The 20,759-nt window shown below is 41.9% G+C and overlaps 1 protein-coding gene across 1 annotated transcript in view; it reads left to right on the top strand.

The window, feature by feature from the left end:
* Positions 1-13,730, top strand: part of ttc9b (tetratricopeptide repeat domain 9B) — a 105,780-nt gene extending 92,050 nt beyond the window's left edge. Inside the window, exons 3-4 of the mRNA XM_034169213.1 lie at positions 9,755-9,937; positions 13,440-13,730. Coding sequence (XP_034025104.1) covers positions 9,755-9,937; positions 13,440-13,534 — 278 coding nt within the window. The 3' untranslated portion in view covers positions 13,535-13,730. The remainder of the gene's footprint in view (positions 1-9,754; positions 9,938-13,439) is intronic.
* Positions 13,731-20,759: the final 7,029 nt, after the last annotated feature.

Genomic DNA, 20,759 nt, shown 5'->3' on the forward strand with positions numbered 1-20,759 from the left:
ACTCTCTCCAATCAAGGCACACTATACCACAGAAGTTTAAAACGGAGAAAACTAATTCTAACTCTTTATATTATTTGATGGTGTATACTTGTATTACAACCCCAAACTGATTTTAAAGTTCACAAATAAATGTAATACTTTGAAATAGCTAACAAACCAGCTCCAATTTTGGTGAATTTACAAAAATAAAACATGATTCTGTTGACATAGACTATCAATCGCCATTAATCACCATTAATCGCCTTTAATTGTACTGTTGTCTATAAATACGATGAATAGAAAATAAGCAAATAATGCCAATTCACCATAATTAAATGGGTTTCTTTTTTAACTGTCACACTTTTGTAACATTACTTAGCCTACTTTAGTGCAACATATAACCCATTATAAATGTAAAAACAACTTCAACATGCTACTAGTGCAACTAGTGAGAAGTTCCCGTTTAAAACAACACATTTTGGATCTATATTTTGATTAATGCAAGAGAGACTCTACCTGCACAGATGAAGAATTTTGGCACTTTGAGGACGTTTATTTAAAAACAAAAATTGAGCATAAAAGCAAATAAAAAAAAAAACAATTTGGCACAATATGACTGAAAATATGTGTATGTGAATTTGTAACTGTGGATTATTGTTGAACGTACTGTCGATGTGCACAATCTGTCCTGTGTGCGTGTGTCAGTGGGCTCTCTAACTGCTTCAGCCATTAGGCCATTACAGGCTGTAACTCAATCCCCTGAAAGCACCGTGCATGTCCCACCGCTGCAGAGCGATGGCGGATGGGTGTGTGAAGACAGGGAGCTGCACTGTTGGAGCAAAAACAAACAGAGAAGAAGAGTCTACAGAAGTGCCTAATCCCGGTTTAAATAAACAAAAAAAAAATCATAGAAGCAAAGAAACTGGGGCCTTTAAAAGCAAAACCAGGTGGTAGTACACCACGTGACGTCTTCCTCAGGCAGAATCTGGAACAATGTTCATAGAGAGAGATAGAGAGTGAGAGTGTGCATGCGGGAACACAGCAGCTTTTCATAGCAGCTGTGAAAATAAAAAAACAAAAATGACATGCCACCCACAGGAATCGAACCTGCTCCAAAAGCTCTGATTACCCGTCAGAAACTTTACCACTGAGTTACAATCACTGTCCTATAAAAGCTGCGGGAAACCGCCTCATATCAGGAAGGACATGGACGTTTTTAAAAAATAAAACCACACACCATTTAAAAAGACCGCATTATATTCAATCCCTCTTATCAAGCGAGCAATACAAATATGATCCGTCTGTTCCTCTGTAGATGACCTATGGTCACAGACATACAGTCATGACATGTCACGAATGATGAAGCAGTGTGCTCTTCTTTTGTCCACATCTACTGGTCTGGTCCAGCAGGCCACACCCGCGTGTTCTGCCCAACATGCGTGTCTTGTGGACACTGCGCCGTAGGACTGACACCGCGTCATGTGGAACAGAGCTCCATTGGTTGACGTGACAGTCAGATCGCCAGCTGCGTGTTATGATCTGACGGTCCGTTTCAACCTGGGGGCAGCCTGTCAACGGGCTGCAGCGTGCGCTCGCTCGCTGCAGCCCAAATTCACACTATGTATGAAGGGGCCCTAAAACCTGGATGGCAACCACCCAGGAAGACAACTGGACCAGCACCCCCTTTTGAAAGTGACATCTATCTGCTGCAGCCTGGTGAAACTTAGACATCCCCTTGGCCTTCTCCAGGGCTGGGCTCAACACTGTGGCACCAATGTGCTGGATCAGGACCAGAGGAAAACACCACATGGCCAAATTGTTGCAGTTGATGCTTCCCAACAATCCAAATCACACTCTACATCCGTGTCTCTCTCAGTAACCACTCAGTTAACACAAAGTCAATCCAGCGGTACCTAAGGAGACCAAGTACTGAAGACATCCAGTCACTGGTTACCATCCAAGGACCCTAAAAACGTGGACGTTTTTTCTCCTGCAAAGATACTGGCATCACCAAACACCTCTGTCCAGCAACCTCATGAATCCATAAGTTCTTCACAAGCATCTTTTGACGTTAAAGGCTGAGGACCCAAACACATGAATGTCACTGCCAAGATAAATCAACGTCTCTATAAGTTCACCACGTTGGCCGTGTACAGATACACTTCTGATGGCTGACTTCAGGAAGCCATTAAAAGCCTGGATCTTAGTCTTGATCCAGGATGATCGCAAAATTCTCACTCAGCTTCTCAAGCCGAGTTCAGGAAATTTATTGGTTCATCTTCATGTTGTTCTCTTTTTAATTTGCTGACTTACAAGACAATAGGAATCCAAGAAAAGTCCTTCTGATACACTACTCACATGTTGGATGTCTCCGTTTTGATGAGGACAATGATTCCACCAGTGCTGGCTATGAGCGCATCAGTCGCACACTACAATGGTACATCCTGTCAAAACGTAATAATCACCAATGTATTCCTCTTGCTAGGGCGACAAGGACCTAATGGATTAAGGACTATGCCAGTAACGTGCCGCTGTGTGCACCAGATTCAAGAATGCCTGTTGTAAAATAGTCTTTTGGGCAAGCAGTTAGTGTCCCTTCTTTAGTGCCGTTGGATTTTGTCTGATTTTGTTTGATTGGTTCTCTGAAACATGTTTCGTATGTCTGCATTTTCGAGCAAGATGACAGGCGGACAAGCACTAACTGTCCAACACTCCTCGTCACGTCCACTCCCATCCCCTTTTATCTCATCATCTTTGCTCACCTTCCCCCTCTGCTCCAACCTCACCTTCGCCTCCCCTCCTGACTCCCCCCTCCTGACTCACACTGCCTCCCGGCTAATAGGCCCTGACTCACGTTACTCACAGAGCTGTCTGTGTGTCAAGGGCAGAGGAAAGGGGGGACAGAAAAGAGATCAGGGAGGAAAAAAGTGAGACGGGATTGCTGCAGGAGATATGACGGGTCAATGGAGGACAATTATTCGGATGTCAGATAAACGTACTGGCAAAGGGGGCGGGGGAGCATCTCAAAAAGAAGCAGTAAAGAAAAAAGCTTCAAGACTCAAGGAAAGTTGGATGCAAAAACAAGTGATTAGCAAAGGTATCATTGTTTCTGTGTAGGCTCTCAGTTGTCCAGGTGGATTCCATAGTAGAGAAGCTTTAATCTTTGACTGGACTGGGTTGCTTGACGTGAGGACGTTTCGCTTCAAATCGCAGAAGCTTCCTCAGCTAAAATTCTTGCTCTGGTGATCTGACTTCTGCCCTGACTCTTGTAGAGAATAATCAAGAAGTCACAAAAGCTGGAGTTTTAAATCTAACCAGACCCCTCCTACAGAGAGGCAGAAGTCACAAAAGCTGGAGTTTTAAACCTAACCAGACCCCTCCTACCGAGAGGCAGACTGCTATAGGCTAGTGACTAAACAATAGCTCTAATTAGCACCTATTGTACTCTAGTTAGCACCCTCCTAATGACAGGGCAGCTGTCCCTCCTAATGATGTGACGGACCCTCTCCTGATGGCTCCCTTGACGACTCTGCTGATGACGTGAATGACTCATTGCCATGAACAAAAGACTGAAACTGCTTTGACCTGAGTACCCCATTGTAAACAGGGGATAAAGCGTGTCTCAGACCCCCTCCCGGTTAAGGCTGGGTTTCAAACGTTTCACAAAGAATGCCTCCTTGACCCCTCTCTCAAACCATTTCTTCTCTCTTGCTAATATTTTAACTTCCTTGTGCTCAAATGTGTGGTTAGTGTCTTTAAGGTGGAGATGAACTGCAGACTGAGGTCCACTGGCGCCCTCTCTGCGGTGCTGGTATAGCCTTTTGTGTAAAGGTTGCTTAGTCTCACCTATGTAGTGTTTGTTACAGTTTTCCTGACATCTGATATAATACACTACATTGCTCTGTTTGTAACTAGGGATCCTGTGCTTAGGGTGAACTAATTTCTGTCTCAAGGTGTTAACCGGTTTAAAGTAAACTGGGATTTTGTGCTGTCTGAAGATCCTCTGTAGTTTTTTCCCCTACTCCTGCTAAATAAGGGAGAGACACTCCTCTTCTTCTTGTCTCCGTCTCCTGTCTATCTGGTCTCTTTGTTCTCTGGGACTTCTGCACTTTGTCCAAGGACCATTGTGGGTACCCACATACTGTGAGGGCTTTCCAGACAAGTTGTTGTTCTTTAGCCCTTCCCTCTGCAGTTGTGGGCACCTGTAGGGCTCTGTGTCGAAGCGTCCTGATCACCCCGAGCTTGTGTTCAAGGGGGTGGTTTGAGCCAAAGAGCAGATATTGGTCAGTGTGAGTTGGTTTTCTGTAAACTCCTGTCTGGAGCGGCCTGTTCTCTCCAATCGTAACATCACAGTCCAAGAAGGCTAAATGGTTGTTTCTGGCATCCTCACGTGTGAACTTGATATTGGCATCCACCGAGTTGATGTGTTCTGTAAAGTCCTCGACTTCCTTGTTGCTTGATTTTAAGCCATGTGTCATCAACATATCTGAACCAGTGACTGGGAGAGATGCCCGTGAAAGACGTCAAGGCTGTCTTCACCACTCGCTCCATGTACAGATTGGCCACAATGTGGGATACCGGAGACCCCATCGCACAACCATGAATCTGCCTGTAGTAATTCCCCCTACACAGGAAATACGTGGTGTTAAGACAGATCTCCAAGAGTTTGCAGATTTGGTCTGGTGTGAGTTTGGTCCTTTCAAGTAGAGACACATCCTCCAGCAGTCTCTGCCTCACAGCTGAGACGGCCTCAGCGGTGGGGATGCAGATGAACAACGATGTCACATCAAATGACACAATTGTTTCATCTGCCTCCAGCTTCTGCGATTTGAAGTGATACGTCCTTGCGTCAAGCAACCCAGTCCAGTCGAAGATTAAAGCTTCTCTACAAAGGTATCATGTTTATGTAATCAGTTAGCTGCACTACTAGCATAGCTGGGCTACACTATAAAAACATGGAATCTGACAAAGTATATTTGTCTAAATTCTAGTCAGAAGACCTAAATCTTGTTAAAACATATTCCTCTTCTTTCCTTCAGTCTTCCAGCCGCACTGCAAAATGCGAAAGGCGAAGTAAGGGCTTATGGGCTACTGTACCAACATGGCAGTGGAGCATTGCTGCCTCCATGAGGGGCCGTGCTCCCATGTGGATATGAAGTGCTTATTCCAAATTTATGAAAATGTCAATTTGATGTTCCAGATAACAGATGATGCCGTAATGAACTGTGGCTTCTGGGTTTTTACCCGAGGCCATCAAATATGGCCATCGGGTATTGCGAAGGGTTTGCCTCTGTCTGTCTGTGTGTGTGTCCTCAACATAAGTCCAGTATCTATTACTGCCACAGTCTTCAAATTCACAGGGAACACATTCTTGGGACACTTGGACAAGTTCAAAGATGGCTAACCTTGACCAATTTTAAGAGGTTAAAAAGTCACATTCTGTTCCTATTTTTATGGTATGATCTTGCAGATGTTAGCTTGGTGACATCACTTCCTGGTGTCGCTAACTTTGAATTTTTTATTATTTATTTTTTTATTTAGGCTAAATATAACACCTTTCTTGAGTATTATGTAAAGGCTAGCAAAAAATAAACACTTCTAAAACTGTAAATACTGTTTTTGGAACCTAATAACACTTCTGGAGTGATTTACAAGACATTTAGCAGATGTTAGTGTGCAAGCTAACTTACACTCTTGTCAAAAGCTCATGTACTCATGGACACACACCCTCGTGCAGATGCCTTTAAAACATAAATATTGTTTATGATTGATTGATTGATAGAGGGGCTTTATCGAACATGTACAAATTGTACGTAAGACAATAGGATCTTAATAATTAATTAAACAACTGCAAATGCTAAAGAAAACAATGCTTATATGGCCGAGGGTATTTTAACTTTGATTGTGTTATATTTTAAGATTTCATTCAGAAAAAGAATTTTCTTTCTTCTTTCTATAATTTCATTTATTAGTCTTTAAACAGGGGATTCATGTTATGACATTGTCAATATGATCAAAATTTGTGTTGTCTGGAAAAAAATGAATAAAAAGTTCCCCTGAGGGCAGCACGGTGGATTAACGGTTAGCACTGTTGCCTCACAGTGAGAAGCTCATCTGTTCGATTCCCACCTGTGGCCTTTCTGTGTGGAGTTTGCGTGTTCTCCCCGTGTGTACGTGGGTTCTCTCTGGGTGCTACGGCTTCCTCCCACATCCAAAGACAGGCAGCTTAGGTGGATTGGAAACTTTAGATTGTCCGTAGGTGTGTGTGCAGGTGTGAATGTGTTTTTTTTTTGTCTATATGTGGCCCTGCGACAGACTAGCGTCCTGTCCAGGGTGTACCCCGCCTCGTGCTCTGTGACTGCTGGGATAGGCTCCAGCCCCCTGCGACCTTTAATTGGACTTAGCGGTTGAAGATGAGTGAGTGTGGCTCCCCTGAAGGGGGAAATTTGAAATGAACAGACGGCTTTGAACAACCTACAGTAACAACACATACAGTCTAAAACAGCAACCATAGTGACGTCATAAATCACATGGGGGCATCCAAGACCTACGTAAGGGATGCTGGGAAGCACACCGCATGGTGACGGTGATGTCACCTGGCTGATCACTCAAACAAAATAATCCAACATGGCAGAAAGCACTCCGAAACTGCTTATTTCACTATATATCTAACATGTTTCTCATATATTTTGTAAACGTTAGCGAGAAATAAACACTTCTAAATCTAAAACCAGATAGCACCTCTGAAGTAATTTACAAGAAGTCTTACGGATGTTAGCGTGCACCCCCCGTGTACGTGCAAGGTCAAAGGTAACTTACGGTAATTTAAAAACCTCATGCATGCACACATGCCCATCCTCCTGCAGACACCGTTCAAAAAAAATATGTAACATTCGTTATGGAATTCCTCCGCAGGAAATATGCTCTCTTCATTAAAATGAGCAGTAATTTTGCAACACATTTAAAAAATAAACTGACATTATAATACTTGGATTTCAGCAGAAAATAAATTTTGTCAGTTTTGTGAAATTTGAAAAGACCGTACAGCTTTAAGTAAGAGTCTTGCATACCGTAAGATTTTTAAGAGGCACTTCCTAATATAATGCAAGAAAATTAAACTCAAAATGAGGTTTCTCGGCTAATTTAAAGACTTTTTATGTGAAAACAGGATATTTTGGAATGTTAAAAAAAACTTTAGTGAATATATATATATATATATATATATATAAACCCTTTATTCATCTATATAATAAAAGGGGAGTGGCCTCTGTGTGTTTGTGTCTCCGGAGCATCAATTGAAATCCAGAACAACCTGACTTTCATCTTTTGGCAAACGTATTTTTTTCAAGTCATGAAAACAGCAATGTGATCAGACCAATATTTTTTGAGAAATCAGTAATTTTTGAAAACAAGCCTGTTTATGTCGCACTTCTAAATAAGAGCCTGTATTTCAAAATAAAAGCTTGTGAGGTTGCTGCAGACCTGACAGAATTCATCAGTCTGTCCATCCTCTAACATCCCAGACTGCAGATTCAAATAGGGACATTTTCTGTTTTGATGTGACCCCAAACCCAGAATTAACATGTTAATACTCCGGACAAAACAGCAGAATTACATCTCAACAGTGTCTCACACAGGCCAACAACAAAAAACAGAAATTTGATCTAATGTGAACACTGTCACAGTGCACATATAAAATTCAGTCATTCGTAATTTCTTGACATGGGATACTGTTCTGCTTAAGCAGCTTCAGAAAAGCTTATTGACGACAGAAATTAAGTTTTAGAAAATTGAACACAACTGAAAACAGATTAAACCTTCAATAAAGACTTTCATAAAACCCAAGACATTTTTCTATGTCAGTACCTTAAAAATGTAATGTAACTGTAAACAGATTTTCTCCAAAAATCAGCTGTCCTCCATATATAGTACAAATGACCTCATCTGGGGTCAACGTCCTAGTAAGATTTTAAGCAGCACTTCCTAATATAATACAAGTAAAATTAAACTCAAAATGAGTTTTCTCCGCTAAATTAAAGACATTTATAAAACTTGAGAAGAGGATATTTTGGAACATTAAAAAAATCTTACAGTGAATTAAAAAAAACTTTATTCATCTCAGATATGACTCAAAACAAGATGTTTCCAAGACACATTCACGTCAGAGTTCTCAGGTGGGTTATCAAAAAACACGTCCTTTAATCATACTGAAATTTAACTTATTTTTTTCATGTACTTTTACAAGGAATGAGACAAACATACGTGATAAGATATGGTGTTTTTGCAGCATAAAAGTTGTGTGCGCGCTGGGTGTGTCTTTGCTGATATCAGTATTGTGAATTCGGCTGATCTCAGAGCTGTGGAGAACTGCTAGCATGCAACACCCCTCGCTTCCTGAAATCCTGAAGGACTAAGGTACCAGCTGGTTTTATGACTCCACATCTGATCACACAGGACTTCTGTTGAATCTGTGGTGTCCTTCATCTCTGAATTCTTCTTTCCTGCCCTGATGTTTGCATCCTTACACTGTTTAAAAAAATCCTTTGTTTTTATGGAAAAATCCTGGCAGCTGTGCTTAACAGGGGAATTCTGTAAAAATTACAGTGAATATGTAAATGGCTTTACATAAAATACGTAAATTTTACAGTGTAAACCTGTTGTAATTTTATTGTCTATTTAGAAGATAAAATCTCTCCAATATGGTCACCTTATGTTTAAATATCCTTTAAACAGAATCATCACCTCTTTTTTCAAACCCGTATTTATCAGTATTTTACGGTATTTGTGAAAATTCTCATCTGTAAACTCTAACTGTATTGTACAGTTTTTGGTATTACAGTGTTTAAACTACTGTCATTTGTAAATTCCACAATGGTACATGACTATTTTAACATATTTGTACTGTTAAATTCACAGTTCAGTTCAGTTTCGTTCCACATTTTACACATTATTGTTGTAAATTAGTTAAACACTACTCCATTGTTTTTCTTTTTACAGTTTTTAATGTCATGATTTCACAGGATTTCCCGTTAATTTCACAGACTCTTTTTTTTACAGTGTACAGTATTTCATACGTTGTGTTGAACAATAACGCATTTGAAGGCAACGTAAAGCACAAACAGGTTTTTTTTTAATTATTATTATTATTATTTTAAGTGAAACTTCAACTCCAGTTTCCACACAAGAGACTCAAGCCAAGACTTGTTAATGCAATGTTTTTACTAAATCCCTTGAATTAAAGCTAAATATCAACATTTTAACTCCACTGTTTTTGTGTAGGAGGCAAAAAACAGTGCAACTGTCCAAATACTTATGAACCCAAATGTAAATGATTTTTGTGACAGTTAAATTGTTTCTTTTTATCATTTCAGTTGCATTTTAAGCATTGTGATTTTGTAGGGGGTTTGTTTGTATTATTAATTTATTTATTTGTAATTAATTGTATGTGTTTTATTATTATTACTGTTATTGTGATTATTATTATTATTGTCTCTATCAGGGGTGCCCAAATTATGTCCTATGAAGGGCCAAAAACTAATCTGGGTGCAGGGCCACGGGTCAAAAATAAATTTTAATGTTACATCAAAGTGCATTATGTTATATGTTATGTTTATGTTATATGTTATGTTATATTTAGTACAAAATGAACACTTAAAATCTAAAACTGCATTGTAATACAATTAAAAAAAATTGCAATGTTGTTGCAGTATTTTATGAATGTGCATGTGGCAGAGTCAATAAAAATAATTTGCTGTGTCTTCCTCCCTGAGTGCAGCATGCCTGCTGCAATCAGAGCTCGTGAACTATGAGAGAGTGAAGGAATACTGTCTGAAGGTGCTGAGCCACCAGAGAGATCACTTCAAGGCCATGTACCGCGCCGGCATCGCCTTCTACCACCTGGGAGACTACGAATGTGCCCTGCGCTACCTGCGTGACGCAAAGAACCGTGAACCCGCAGGTGAGGAGGAACTGTGCTTTTAAACACTGCTGGGAACTCTTTTTTTCCTTTTCACTCAATTCCCAAAAAGTCACATTTCCAGGATACGATCAACAGTTTCACTGGGTGTTGTAACATTCAGTTCATTCTTTTTTCAGTGATCCCACTAACGTAAAAATCAAAGTCGTGCCCAGTGCAGCTCTTTATATTTATGTGACCCGAGTGTGTATGTGTGCATTCTGTGCAACACGAATCAGTACAAACTTGGAACTTTTTTTAATTCCAAATATGACTACCGTTTCTGGATGGGCGCTCCCAGTGATGGAACGAGCCTCTGATCCTAATATTTCAGCTGCAGAGCAACTTCACAGATTGCTTTCTCTTAAATAGTTTTGAGTTAAGGGTAGGGTTTTATTTATCTGGAATGCTTAAAAAGTTAGTCATTTTGAACAATCATTCAACTTCCATACCACAACTTTGCACACTTCTGGAAGTCTTGTGCTGTAGCAGAATTCCAATATGGTCCAAGTCTAATGCCAGAGTATTTTCAATTCACAAAATGCGCTGTGCGGGGCATGTGGCTGCCGGAGCCCCCGTTTACATGGCGGCTGTGCTCGAGTGTCTGACCGGTGGGATCCTCGAGCTGGCCGGCGGTGCTGCTCGGGACAGTGGGAAGACTCATATCATTCCCCGTCACCTGCAGCTGTCTGTCCGCAATGATGAGGAGCTCATGAGCTGCACTTCTGGCCGGTTCAGGGATTTTGGCGGTCAGGTGCTTGAGCGCGGCCACCTGGTGGGCGGGGGCTTTTTTTCCTCAGTGGGTGGTGGGCGCAGTTGGCTGGGGGCTGCGGCCCAACACGGGATGATTTCATTCTAATCCTTTGCTGTCAAAGCACAGAGGAAAAAAAAGAAAAGAAAAAAAAAAACGAGGAATCAGCCAGAGAGTTGACTGATGACATGAGTTTTCTATTGACAGGAGCAGAACTTTACGCTCCAGTCACAGTCTTATAGGGAGAAACGATCAACAGTTATAATAAATCTGACATCAGAAATTGAATCTACATATCTGAATTGACCTAAGCACAAGTTTTCACGTCTTAAATGTAAATAACGGTAGAGAAGTCGGCCAGAGAATCGGCAGTGATTACAAGCGCAGAGCGTGCATTTTCCACTGACGGTGCAAGACCGCTGCAGCGCTTCAACCTTCCAAGATGGCAAAGCTGCGATCTGCTCGGGGCAGGCCTTTTATACCGCTCAACATTATCTCGGAAATCTGTGGATATAATCAACAATCAACAAAATAATCAACAAAAGTGATGTCATGTTTCTAACCGCTACGCTACTAGCTGTGTACTAACTAGCATCCTACCCAGCTAAAAGCAACTTCATGAACAAGCATATTTTTGTTTACCTGTTTGTTTTGGGTTTTTTGATTCTTTTCTAAAGTTTATCCATTGGCATGACATGACATTCTACAACTTTGAGAACATTTTAAAAACATTTTCCTTCTCCTGCTGCTTCTTCTTTTTCTTCTTCTTCTTCTGTTGAGTTTATTGGCGGTTTGCAAACCAACACAGTGCTTTACTGCCACCAGTTGTTTGGATGTGGAGCATTTAAGGGAGTCTGATGTATGCTATAATATTAGTAAGGAAATGAAGAGATAAGGGAGGGGAGGAAGAAATAAAAAAGAAGTTGGGGGTAATTGCGCTGTACTATATTCTACTGAATAACTGGTGTAAGTGTAAAAAAATAAAGTGATCCCTGAAGTGTTAAAGTGGTCTGTCCAAGCACTCTGACATCTCTAATATAATTCTTCTTTGTCTGTTCTATGTGTGTCACTCCAGTAACACATGCTCGACAGTCTCCCTTCTACTGACCGGCTTCAAGTTTTCCAATGATAATCTTGATCATTGTTTTGACTTCTGATTTACTAAGTGGAATGTTGACCTGTACGAGTATTTCTGATTTCAGAGCTGCTTTTACCAGCTGATCTACTAGTTTGTTGCCCTCAATTTCAGAATAAGATGGAACCCACATGAAACATACTGAAATATTCTGAATATTTAGAATTTTTAGGTGCCATTTCCTGCATTTTGGTGCATATTTCACCACAAATAAATACGTATATTAAAATAAAATGTTATGATATTGTTCATGATGTCGTGGTGCCAACATGTTGTTTTACTCTGTGAAGTTATTAAGCTAAAATTTTGAGTTTCCTTTACAATGTTATCAGGGTAGAATAATAAGTCTAACTTTATGATGTCATAAGGCAAAAGGTTTTATCAGGTGACATCAAACATCATTAAGATTACTCAGTTACAGGTACGAGTTACCTTCAGTTACATCTCTCAAGTAACCTGTTACTCTTGTTCATTTACCAGTCAGTTACCTCACATATAGTTACTTGCTTTTGCTCAATGATGGAAGACAAGGTCTACCTCTTGATTCAGATCAGCACCAAAATGAAATCAGCTCTTCCTTGGCCCTTGGTCCATCTGTCCAGAACTTTTCATTGAAACTGTTGTGTGTTGGGGGGGTGTGGCTGGACATTTTGGTGTTCTTTTCTTTTCTTTGCTCTCCAGGTGGTATGCAAACTGATTTATTGTCTGTGGAGAAGGTGCTGGCAGAAGAGTCCTTCACCCTCATCAACATGATGTGCAGCACCTGTGGATGGTGCTCACGTGCAACCTTAAAGACTTTCAGCTGAAGCAGATAATTAGATGGCATTCTGCATTTAAGTCATGTGTGATTCAAGCAGAATTGCCGGGAACTCGACCTTGTGATGTTCGTTTGTGAGACGCTGAGGACCGCGCCTGGGTTTGACACATCGTGCCTGTGAAGGAGGAAGGGTGAGGGACACATGCTGTCAGCACACATCAGAGGTGATTGATTATCTGAATAATTGTTAACAGTAACTTGGTATTTTGTTACGCAGTATATTTGAACTTTGATGAGAGTTGTGCAGCTCGCTTCTCACTGCCGTGGCATGCGGACTGATGATCCTCCACCTGTTGTGAGAAGCTGCTCATTTACATAAAGCTTGAATTCGGACCTGAATGTGTTGCTGATAGTGTGTGCCTTTTGAAGGATATTAGTTGTAGCTGCTGACTTACCTCACCTTTTCTATCCTTCGCAGAGTCGGTTTGTTGTGTCCACCTGGGGGGTGTTTGACGGTGAACGTGGGTCCAGAAGCGCCGGGCTTCGATCCTTTTGGGCACTGAAGAGCGTGCCGTCCTTCACTCCGCCAGACCGACGCAGTTTTTGTTTGTACACTTTGTTATGCACCAAAGGGGGAAAATAAATTGTTTTGTTATTGGAACCGCTTTCTGGTTGTTTTAGCGCTGGGTTCCCTCAGACGCAGGTCCGCTCCTCAACCCGCGTCGACACATAACAGAAACTGGTTCATGTCTTTGTTAGATGACTTTCTGAGATGATCTCCTCTTGTTTTTGCTTCTTCTAATTTTCTCACAAGCCTTTGAAGTAAAAATGTGATGATGTCCTCTTCCTCTCTGTGCCACAGACACCAATGTGCTGCGCTACATCCAACTGACAGAGATGAAGATGAGCAAGAGTGGACAGCGGGAACGAGACAGCAACAAGGAGACCCAGGGCTAACCTTTGACCTAGGAGCTGCGCCACATTGACCCCACCCTCTCTCTGCCTCCGTTACTGACCCCTGGCGGCACAACCCCTCAGACCCCAAGAGCCTGTCAGCGATGGACACAACAGGAGACATATCAAATGCTGCCTGGACTCCTCCCCTTTGTCCACTAACCCCGCCCTTATTTTTCCTTCTGGGTAGATGCAGACAGTCGGTGCCGACACAAAACAACAAAAGGAAAAACAAAGTTAATGCTGTATCATACGAAGGAGTCATTGAGGTGGAATGAATCAAGAGCTTCAAAACAAACGTGATGGACATTTGGCTGATTTTGTTTTTTTATGCATTTTCTCTCTCCTCACTTTCCTTGGGGGGGGGGGGGGGGGGGGGCTGTGTGAAGGCGGGGCATAGTGAAGGAAGTGTGCGACACATATCTGAACTGTAGCTCAATCTGATTGTACATCCGACCAGTCACTCAGGCCCACCAACCAGAACTTTAGGACAGACGAACGCACGAAACCTTTTTGTTTTTTTAAAGTTCTGACATCAGAAAAAAAAAGCTTCTTCTTCTTCTGCTCTTCTGATTAACTTCTTTTTTCTGGATGCCGTGTATCTGAATTTCTCGACTGTTTTTTCGATTCAAGGGCTAATTCTAGTGTTTGTAATTTGCTTTCTGTTTATCTTGCGTGTGTGTGTCTGTGTAATATATTTTTTTCTCTGAAGTTCTAACGTCATCAAGTGTGCAACCGTCTGGGTTCTATTGTCCAAAGCCCCGCCTCCTGGGTTGAGTGCTTCTTGTTTTGGCTGTTGATGATGTCACCTGTGGAACTGAATCCTCGTTGGCTTCATGAAGTTCTACAAAGCAAAGCGGATAGATTCCGACAGTTCTGCGCAGTCCAACCTTCCATCACTAATGCTGAAGCTTCTCAGATGTTAAGGATGTTCTGAGGAGCCTCCGGGCGGCACCAGTGCAGGGAAAACAATCATCCGTCTGGATAGTCTGGACCACCATATTGGTCTACTCAGCTTTAGTGCTCTTCAGCCATTTGAGATTCCAGACTTTAGGTTCAGGTTCTTGTGTTTTGGATCGAATATGGTGAAGTGCAGCCTGTACGCAACTTTACCACAGGCAGAAACCTGCCTGTCCTATTTGGCAGAGTAGGTAGCTCAGTGGGTTAAGGAGGCTACCAACATGTAGACCTTGGTTTGAATCCTGGTCACGCTACCTGTCTGTGTCCTTGGGCAAGGCACTTCATCTGCATTGCCCCAGTCCTCCCAGATGTAAATGGGCTCCCGGCCTTACGTTGGAAGAACCTGTGATGGGCTCTTATCCCGTCCAGGGGTAGTCGTACAGCATCCAAAAAGTATTCAGTGTTTCACTTTTTCCACATTTTGTTATGTTACAGCCTGATTCCAAAATGGAGTCAATTTATCCCCTCCCCCTTAAAATTCTACTCACAATACCCCATAATGACAACATAAAAAACTTTTTTTTTTGAAAATTCATTAAAAATAAAAAAAATCTAAGAATTCATGTGTACGTAAGTATTCACACCCTTTGATCATTGCTTTACATTTACAATTACAGCCTCTGAACTATTTCCAGTTACAGATGATGGCAGTCACTGTGCTCATGGGACCTTGAAAGCAGCAGAAATATTTCTGTACCTTTCCTCAGATTTGTGCATCGAGACAATCCTGTCTCAGAGGTCTACAGATAATTCCTTTGACTTCATGCTTGGTTTGTCCTCTGACATGCACTGTCAACTGTGGGACCTTATATGTAGACAGATGTGTGCCTTTCCAAGTCATGTCCAATCAACTGAATTTACTCCAGGTGGACTCCAATTAAACATCTCAAGGATTATCAGTGGAAACAGGATGTATCTGAGCTCAATTTTGAGCTTCCTGGCAAAGAGGGTGAATACTTACGTACATGTGATTTCTTCTTTTGTTTTTTATATAAATTTGCAAATTTTGCAAACTTCACATTGTCATTATGGGGTGTTGTGTGTAGAATTTTGAGAAAAAAAATTAATTTCATCCAATTTGGAATAATGCTGTAACATAACAAAATGAGGAAAAAGTAAAGCGCTGTGAATACTTTCCAGGTGCACTGTAGGCTCTCATTTGTTTCACACTACAGAATCTGGGGATAAACACCGACACAAACAGGCCTCAGAACTTATATCAAACTTATACTTCTTCTATTGTGCAGAAGGTTAGATTGGCAATTTGTGAGAGTGTGCCCCACTTATTTCAGACACCATGAACCCTTCTTCTAGTGTGCGTGCCCACCTGCATGTTAACGTGCACCTCTGGACTCCAGATGTATGGGGTACTTGATCTACTGTGTTGCTTTCTGTCATGGCATGCTGCCACTTAAACCGCTGTCTTGTACCTCTGTTTTAGCCATCCCACAGTTTGTGTCGACAGACTGTGATCACAGCTGTCAGTTCCATTGGGAAATCGGGTCACCTGAGACATCAGATGTAGGAACCGAATTCCGTTAAGAAAGATTTTTCTTTTCTGCTTTCCAGTGTAAGGAGGTAAATAGAGTCTTAAGTGTGTCAATGGGACTCTGGAGAGAAGGCACCATGTGAGACCAGCATGATACAGAGGCTCTGCTGGAGAAGTAGGCCATCCTCAGGCCCAGTAAAACCGCTGCAGTGCCACATCACAATAGTGGATATTCAGGACTACATGGAAAAGTATGGCGCCGTTTCATTGGCCACAGTTACAGTACGTCGCTTCAGACAACATTATTCATGCAATCGGCCACCTTACGTGGCAGATGGGATGCTCATAATTCGGAACGACATTGGACTGCCAAAAGCAAACCACCCTGGATAGAAAGTGCTCTGAATCTGGCTCTTATTCAGTTTGTGAAGGCTGTTGGAGTTGAGTTCCCGTCAAAAGGCTCCTTCTTGGAGACATTTTCCCTTAAATATGACATCCTGGACATTTTGGTTTTGATGGTTAGAGATGAGCTATTGCCAAAAATATCCAGATTTAGCCATTTTTTGGCTCCTGTACAACAGCTGCTTCAGGGCATCCTATGCAACCAACTCATTTTGATAACGTGGTGAAATTTTTTGCAGGTTTTGCTGTTATAGAGGATGAATCCATGCAAAATAAATAAATAAATGGGGGAATAAAGATTCTAAGTAATGCTGCAATTATATTAAACTTCTTAATGATTTGGTCCAGTTCATATTTGCACAAGTTAGGGCCCATGGGACACATTTGGCCTCACTGCCCTTGTTATGGACGGCTATAGCAATTGTCTAAATCACCACAAATTAATAAATTACTATTCAGATTATATTTTTAAGATTCATCTTAGATTTAGAAGTTTACTTTTCTATTACATTTAATAGTAATGCAACTGTATGTATGCAAATTATATAACATCAACATTTATTGGAGGGAGTGGTCTATCCAGATTAATGTTATGGCATAGACTGTCATCTACTTCAATACTTTTTTGTGCAAATATTTGCTCCTTTTGAAATGGATGCCTGCAACACGTTTCAAAAAACCTGGGACAGTGGTATGTTTACCGCTGTGTTACATCACTTTTCCTTCTAACAACACTCAATAAGTGTTTGGGAACTGAGGACACTAATTGTTGAAGCTTTGTAGGTGGAATTCTTTCCCATTCTTGTTTGATGTATGTCTTCAGTTGTTTAACATTCCGGGGTCTCCGTTGCCGTATTTTGCACTTCATAATGCGCCACACATTTTCAATGGGCAACAGGTCTGAACTGCAGGCAGGCCAGTCTAGTACCTGCACTCTTTTACTACGAAGCCATGCTGTTGTAACATGTGCAGAATGTGGCTTGGCATTGTCTTGCTGAAATAAGCAGGGACGTCCCTGAAAAAGACGTTGCTTGGATGGCAGCATGTGTTGCTCCAAAATCTGGATGTACCGTTCAGCATTGATGGTGCCATTGCAGATGTGTAAGTTGCCCATGCCAAGGGCAACTTACACACCCCCATACCATCACAGATGCTGGGTTTTGAAATTTGCATTGGTAACAATCTGGATGGTCTTTTTCCTCTTTTGTCCGGAGGACACAACGTCCATGATTTCCAATTTGAAATGTGGACTCATCAGACCACAGCACACTTTTTCACTTTGCGTCTGTCCATTTCAAATGAGCTCGGGCCCAGAGAAGGCGCCGGTGTTTCTGGATGTTGTTGATGTATGACTTTCGCTTTATGGTAGAGTTTTAACTTGCACTTGTCGATGTAGCGACAAACTGTGTTAACTACCAATGGTTTTCTGAAGTGTTCCTGAGCCCATCCGGTAAGATCCTTTACACAATGATGTCAGTTTTTAATGCAGTGCCGCCTGAGGGATCGAAGGTCACGGGCGTTCAGTGTTGGTTTTTGGCCTTGCCGCTTACGTGTAGAAAGTTCTCCAGATTCTCTGAATCTTTTGATTATATTATAGACTGTAGATGATGAAATCCCTAAATTCCTTGCAAGTGAACGCTGAGAAACATTGTTCTTAAACTGTTGGACTATTTTTTCACACAGTTGTTCACAAAGTGGTGATCCTCACCCCATCTTTGCTTGTGAACAGCTGAGCTTTTCGGGGATGCTCCTTTTATACCCAGTCATGGCACTCACCTGTTTCCAATTAACCTATTCACCTGAGGAATGTTCCAAACAGGTGTTCTTTGAGCATTTATCAACTTTCCCAGTCTTTTGTTGCCCCTGTCCCAGCTTTTTTGAAACATGTTGCAGGCATCCATTTCAAAATGAGCAAATATTTGCACAAAAACAAGTCTATTGGTTTTAACATTAAATATCTTGTCTTTGTGGTGTATTCAATTGAATATATGTTGTTGAGGATTTGCAAATCATTGTATTCTGTTTTTATTTACATTTCACACAACGTCCCAACTTCACTGGAGTTGGGGTTGTAAATGGGTACCAACATTGCCTGGGGAAGTAACGGGCGATAGACCCATAGAATAACACCCCCGGGGCCTGTATAGGATTTTTGTTGGGGGGCAGTCTGTGTGCAGTTTGATTTCTTAAAGCACGTTTTGCCAGAAAATATAAATAATTCACACCCATAACCTGCCAAAAAAACTACAGTTGATTAAACAGCTGAAACCAGCCATCAATGAGGCGATATTGAGGAGGCAAATGCTAAATTAAACAACTGAGAACTGAAGCAAGATAAAGAAATATGAATCACAGAAGACAAGTTTATCAGCTCCGGCGTCTGAACTGTGATTTCAGAAGACGTGCGAAAAGACGAGTTTAACCGCAGCCATTCAGTCTCTATAAAGTAAAAGTGCTATAATGTGCAGAGCGTCGGTTACTGCAAGCAAACAGTTCAGCGTTTTTCTTGTCTAAATGCTGGTTGTCATCCTGACTGTGTAGCTGAGTGAAATTAACAATTAATGTCGCCGTTTCAAATCTGCATTACTTCTCAAAGACCAAATCTCGTTATGAGATAACATGCGAAAGCACACGTGACATTATGGACTGTTATTGAGCCAGACGGATTGTGTTATTTGTCTTTATCAGGACATCATCAGCTCTCTCTCTCTCGCTCTCTCTCTCTGCGGTATCCCAGAGGAGATCACTTCACAAACAGGCGCCCTCTGGGTCGGTTTTTATGATGGCCTGGGCCTGAGTTGGCTTCCCCACAGGCCTCTCGGGGACAGGTCTCCTCCCCATGGTCCTCTCTCCATGGCACCGGTGCACCATCTTGCTTTTGTGTTGCTGTGACATCATTGTAGCTCGATGTGAAAGATCGTCAAGGGAAAATTAGCTGCGGGTTGCGGCCTCGGGTTGGGATCCATACACGTAGATGGACCCGCGCCATTATCGTGAGTGACCTAATAAATACAGAGATCTTCACACCTGATCTCTCCATCAGTGCACCACTAAGAAGCACATTGTTACAAAAGAAGAAAGATAGAGACAGAAAAATAAGTATGGGCTGTTATTTTTGCTCTTTACTTTGATGTCATTTGAGGTAAATGTTTGTCAAATGTCAAAGTAGTTTTTTGTGACTATATATGCTACAAAAAAAAGACAAAGTTTTATGGATTGTGAAAAGCTTTACTTTGCTGAGAGAAAAGAAGATGAGAATTTTAACCAGCTCCTCCCTCACAGAGCTGCTTCGTGTCTATTTGTTGGTATTTTTGACGTCCCTTTAAGGGATTCAGAGTATGTGCAGTGCCCTTTGACCCCCTTTTACCTGCTTCTGCACGGTTAAGACGGCGGAGGATCAGAACTCTGAGGAGCTGCTAACTGTATCCGCTCAGACGTTGTCTGCTGGAGACAGAAGGACCTGAATCAGAACGGCGCTGAAATGCTCCTCACATTTCCCAAGAGGCCTTTTTGCTTTTCATTTGACATTAAAACATTGCAGGCCTCCATCACCGGTTTTATTGAACTGCTATACGGAATGCACTATTGATTGGTAAATGAAGATTATCAATAAAGTTTCAAACAAAGAGGAACGGTTTGTGGTTTGGTTTATTTCAGCTTCAATTTAACAGGATCCGTGCTACCAAGTGTTAGCATTCCATGCTTTCACTGCATACCGTGTTGGCCCATCCACATCATTACCACCCATGACCTGCTGTGGCGCAACATTTCCCATTGCTTTGTACCTGTTGTAAAACACCGCTAGGACTAGCTATTAGCTTGACCACATTGAAAGTGGACATTTCCACTGTGGTTCATTTCTGCTGTAACTTCCAGTGTGGAGATATAATGTCTCCACCTAGTCCTGGGTCTTCCCCGGAGTCTCCTCCCAGATGGACGTGCCTGGAACACCTCCCTAGGGATGCGCCCAGGAGAAATCCTTACCAGATGCCCAAACCACCTCACCTGGCTCCTTTCAATGCAAAGGAACAGCGACTCTACTCCGAGCTCCCCACGGATGACCAAACTTCTCACCCTATCTCTAAGGGAGACACCAGCCACCCTCCTGAGGAAGCCCATTTCGGCCGCTTGTACCCGCGATCTAGTTCTTTCGGTCATGACCCAACCCTCATGACCATAGGTGAGAGTAAGAACGAAGATTGACCAGTAGATCGAGAGTTTTGCCTTTTGAGTTAGCTCCCTTTTCGTCACAACAGTACGGTAGAGTGAATGCAATACCGCCCCTGCTGCACCGATTCTCTGGCCAATCTCATGCTCCATCGTCCCCTCACTCGTGAACAAGACCCAAATGTACTTGAACTCCTTCACTTGGGGCAA

This window comes from Thalassophryne amazonica, chromosome 4, assembly GCF_902500255.1.
Source record: "Thalassophryne amazonica chromosome 4, fThaAma1.1, whole genome shotgun sequence".
In the NCBI taxonomy this organism is placed as follows: Eukaryota; Metazoa; Chordata; class Actinopteri; order Batrachoidiformes; family Batrachoididae; genus Thalassophryne; species Thalassophryne amazonica.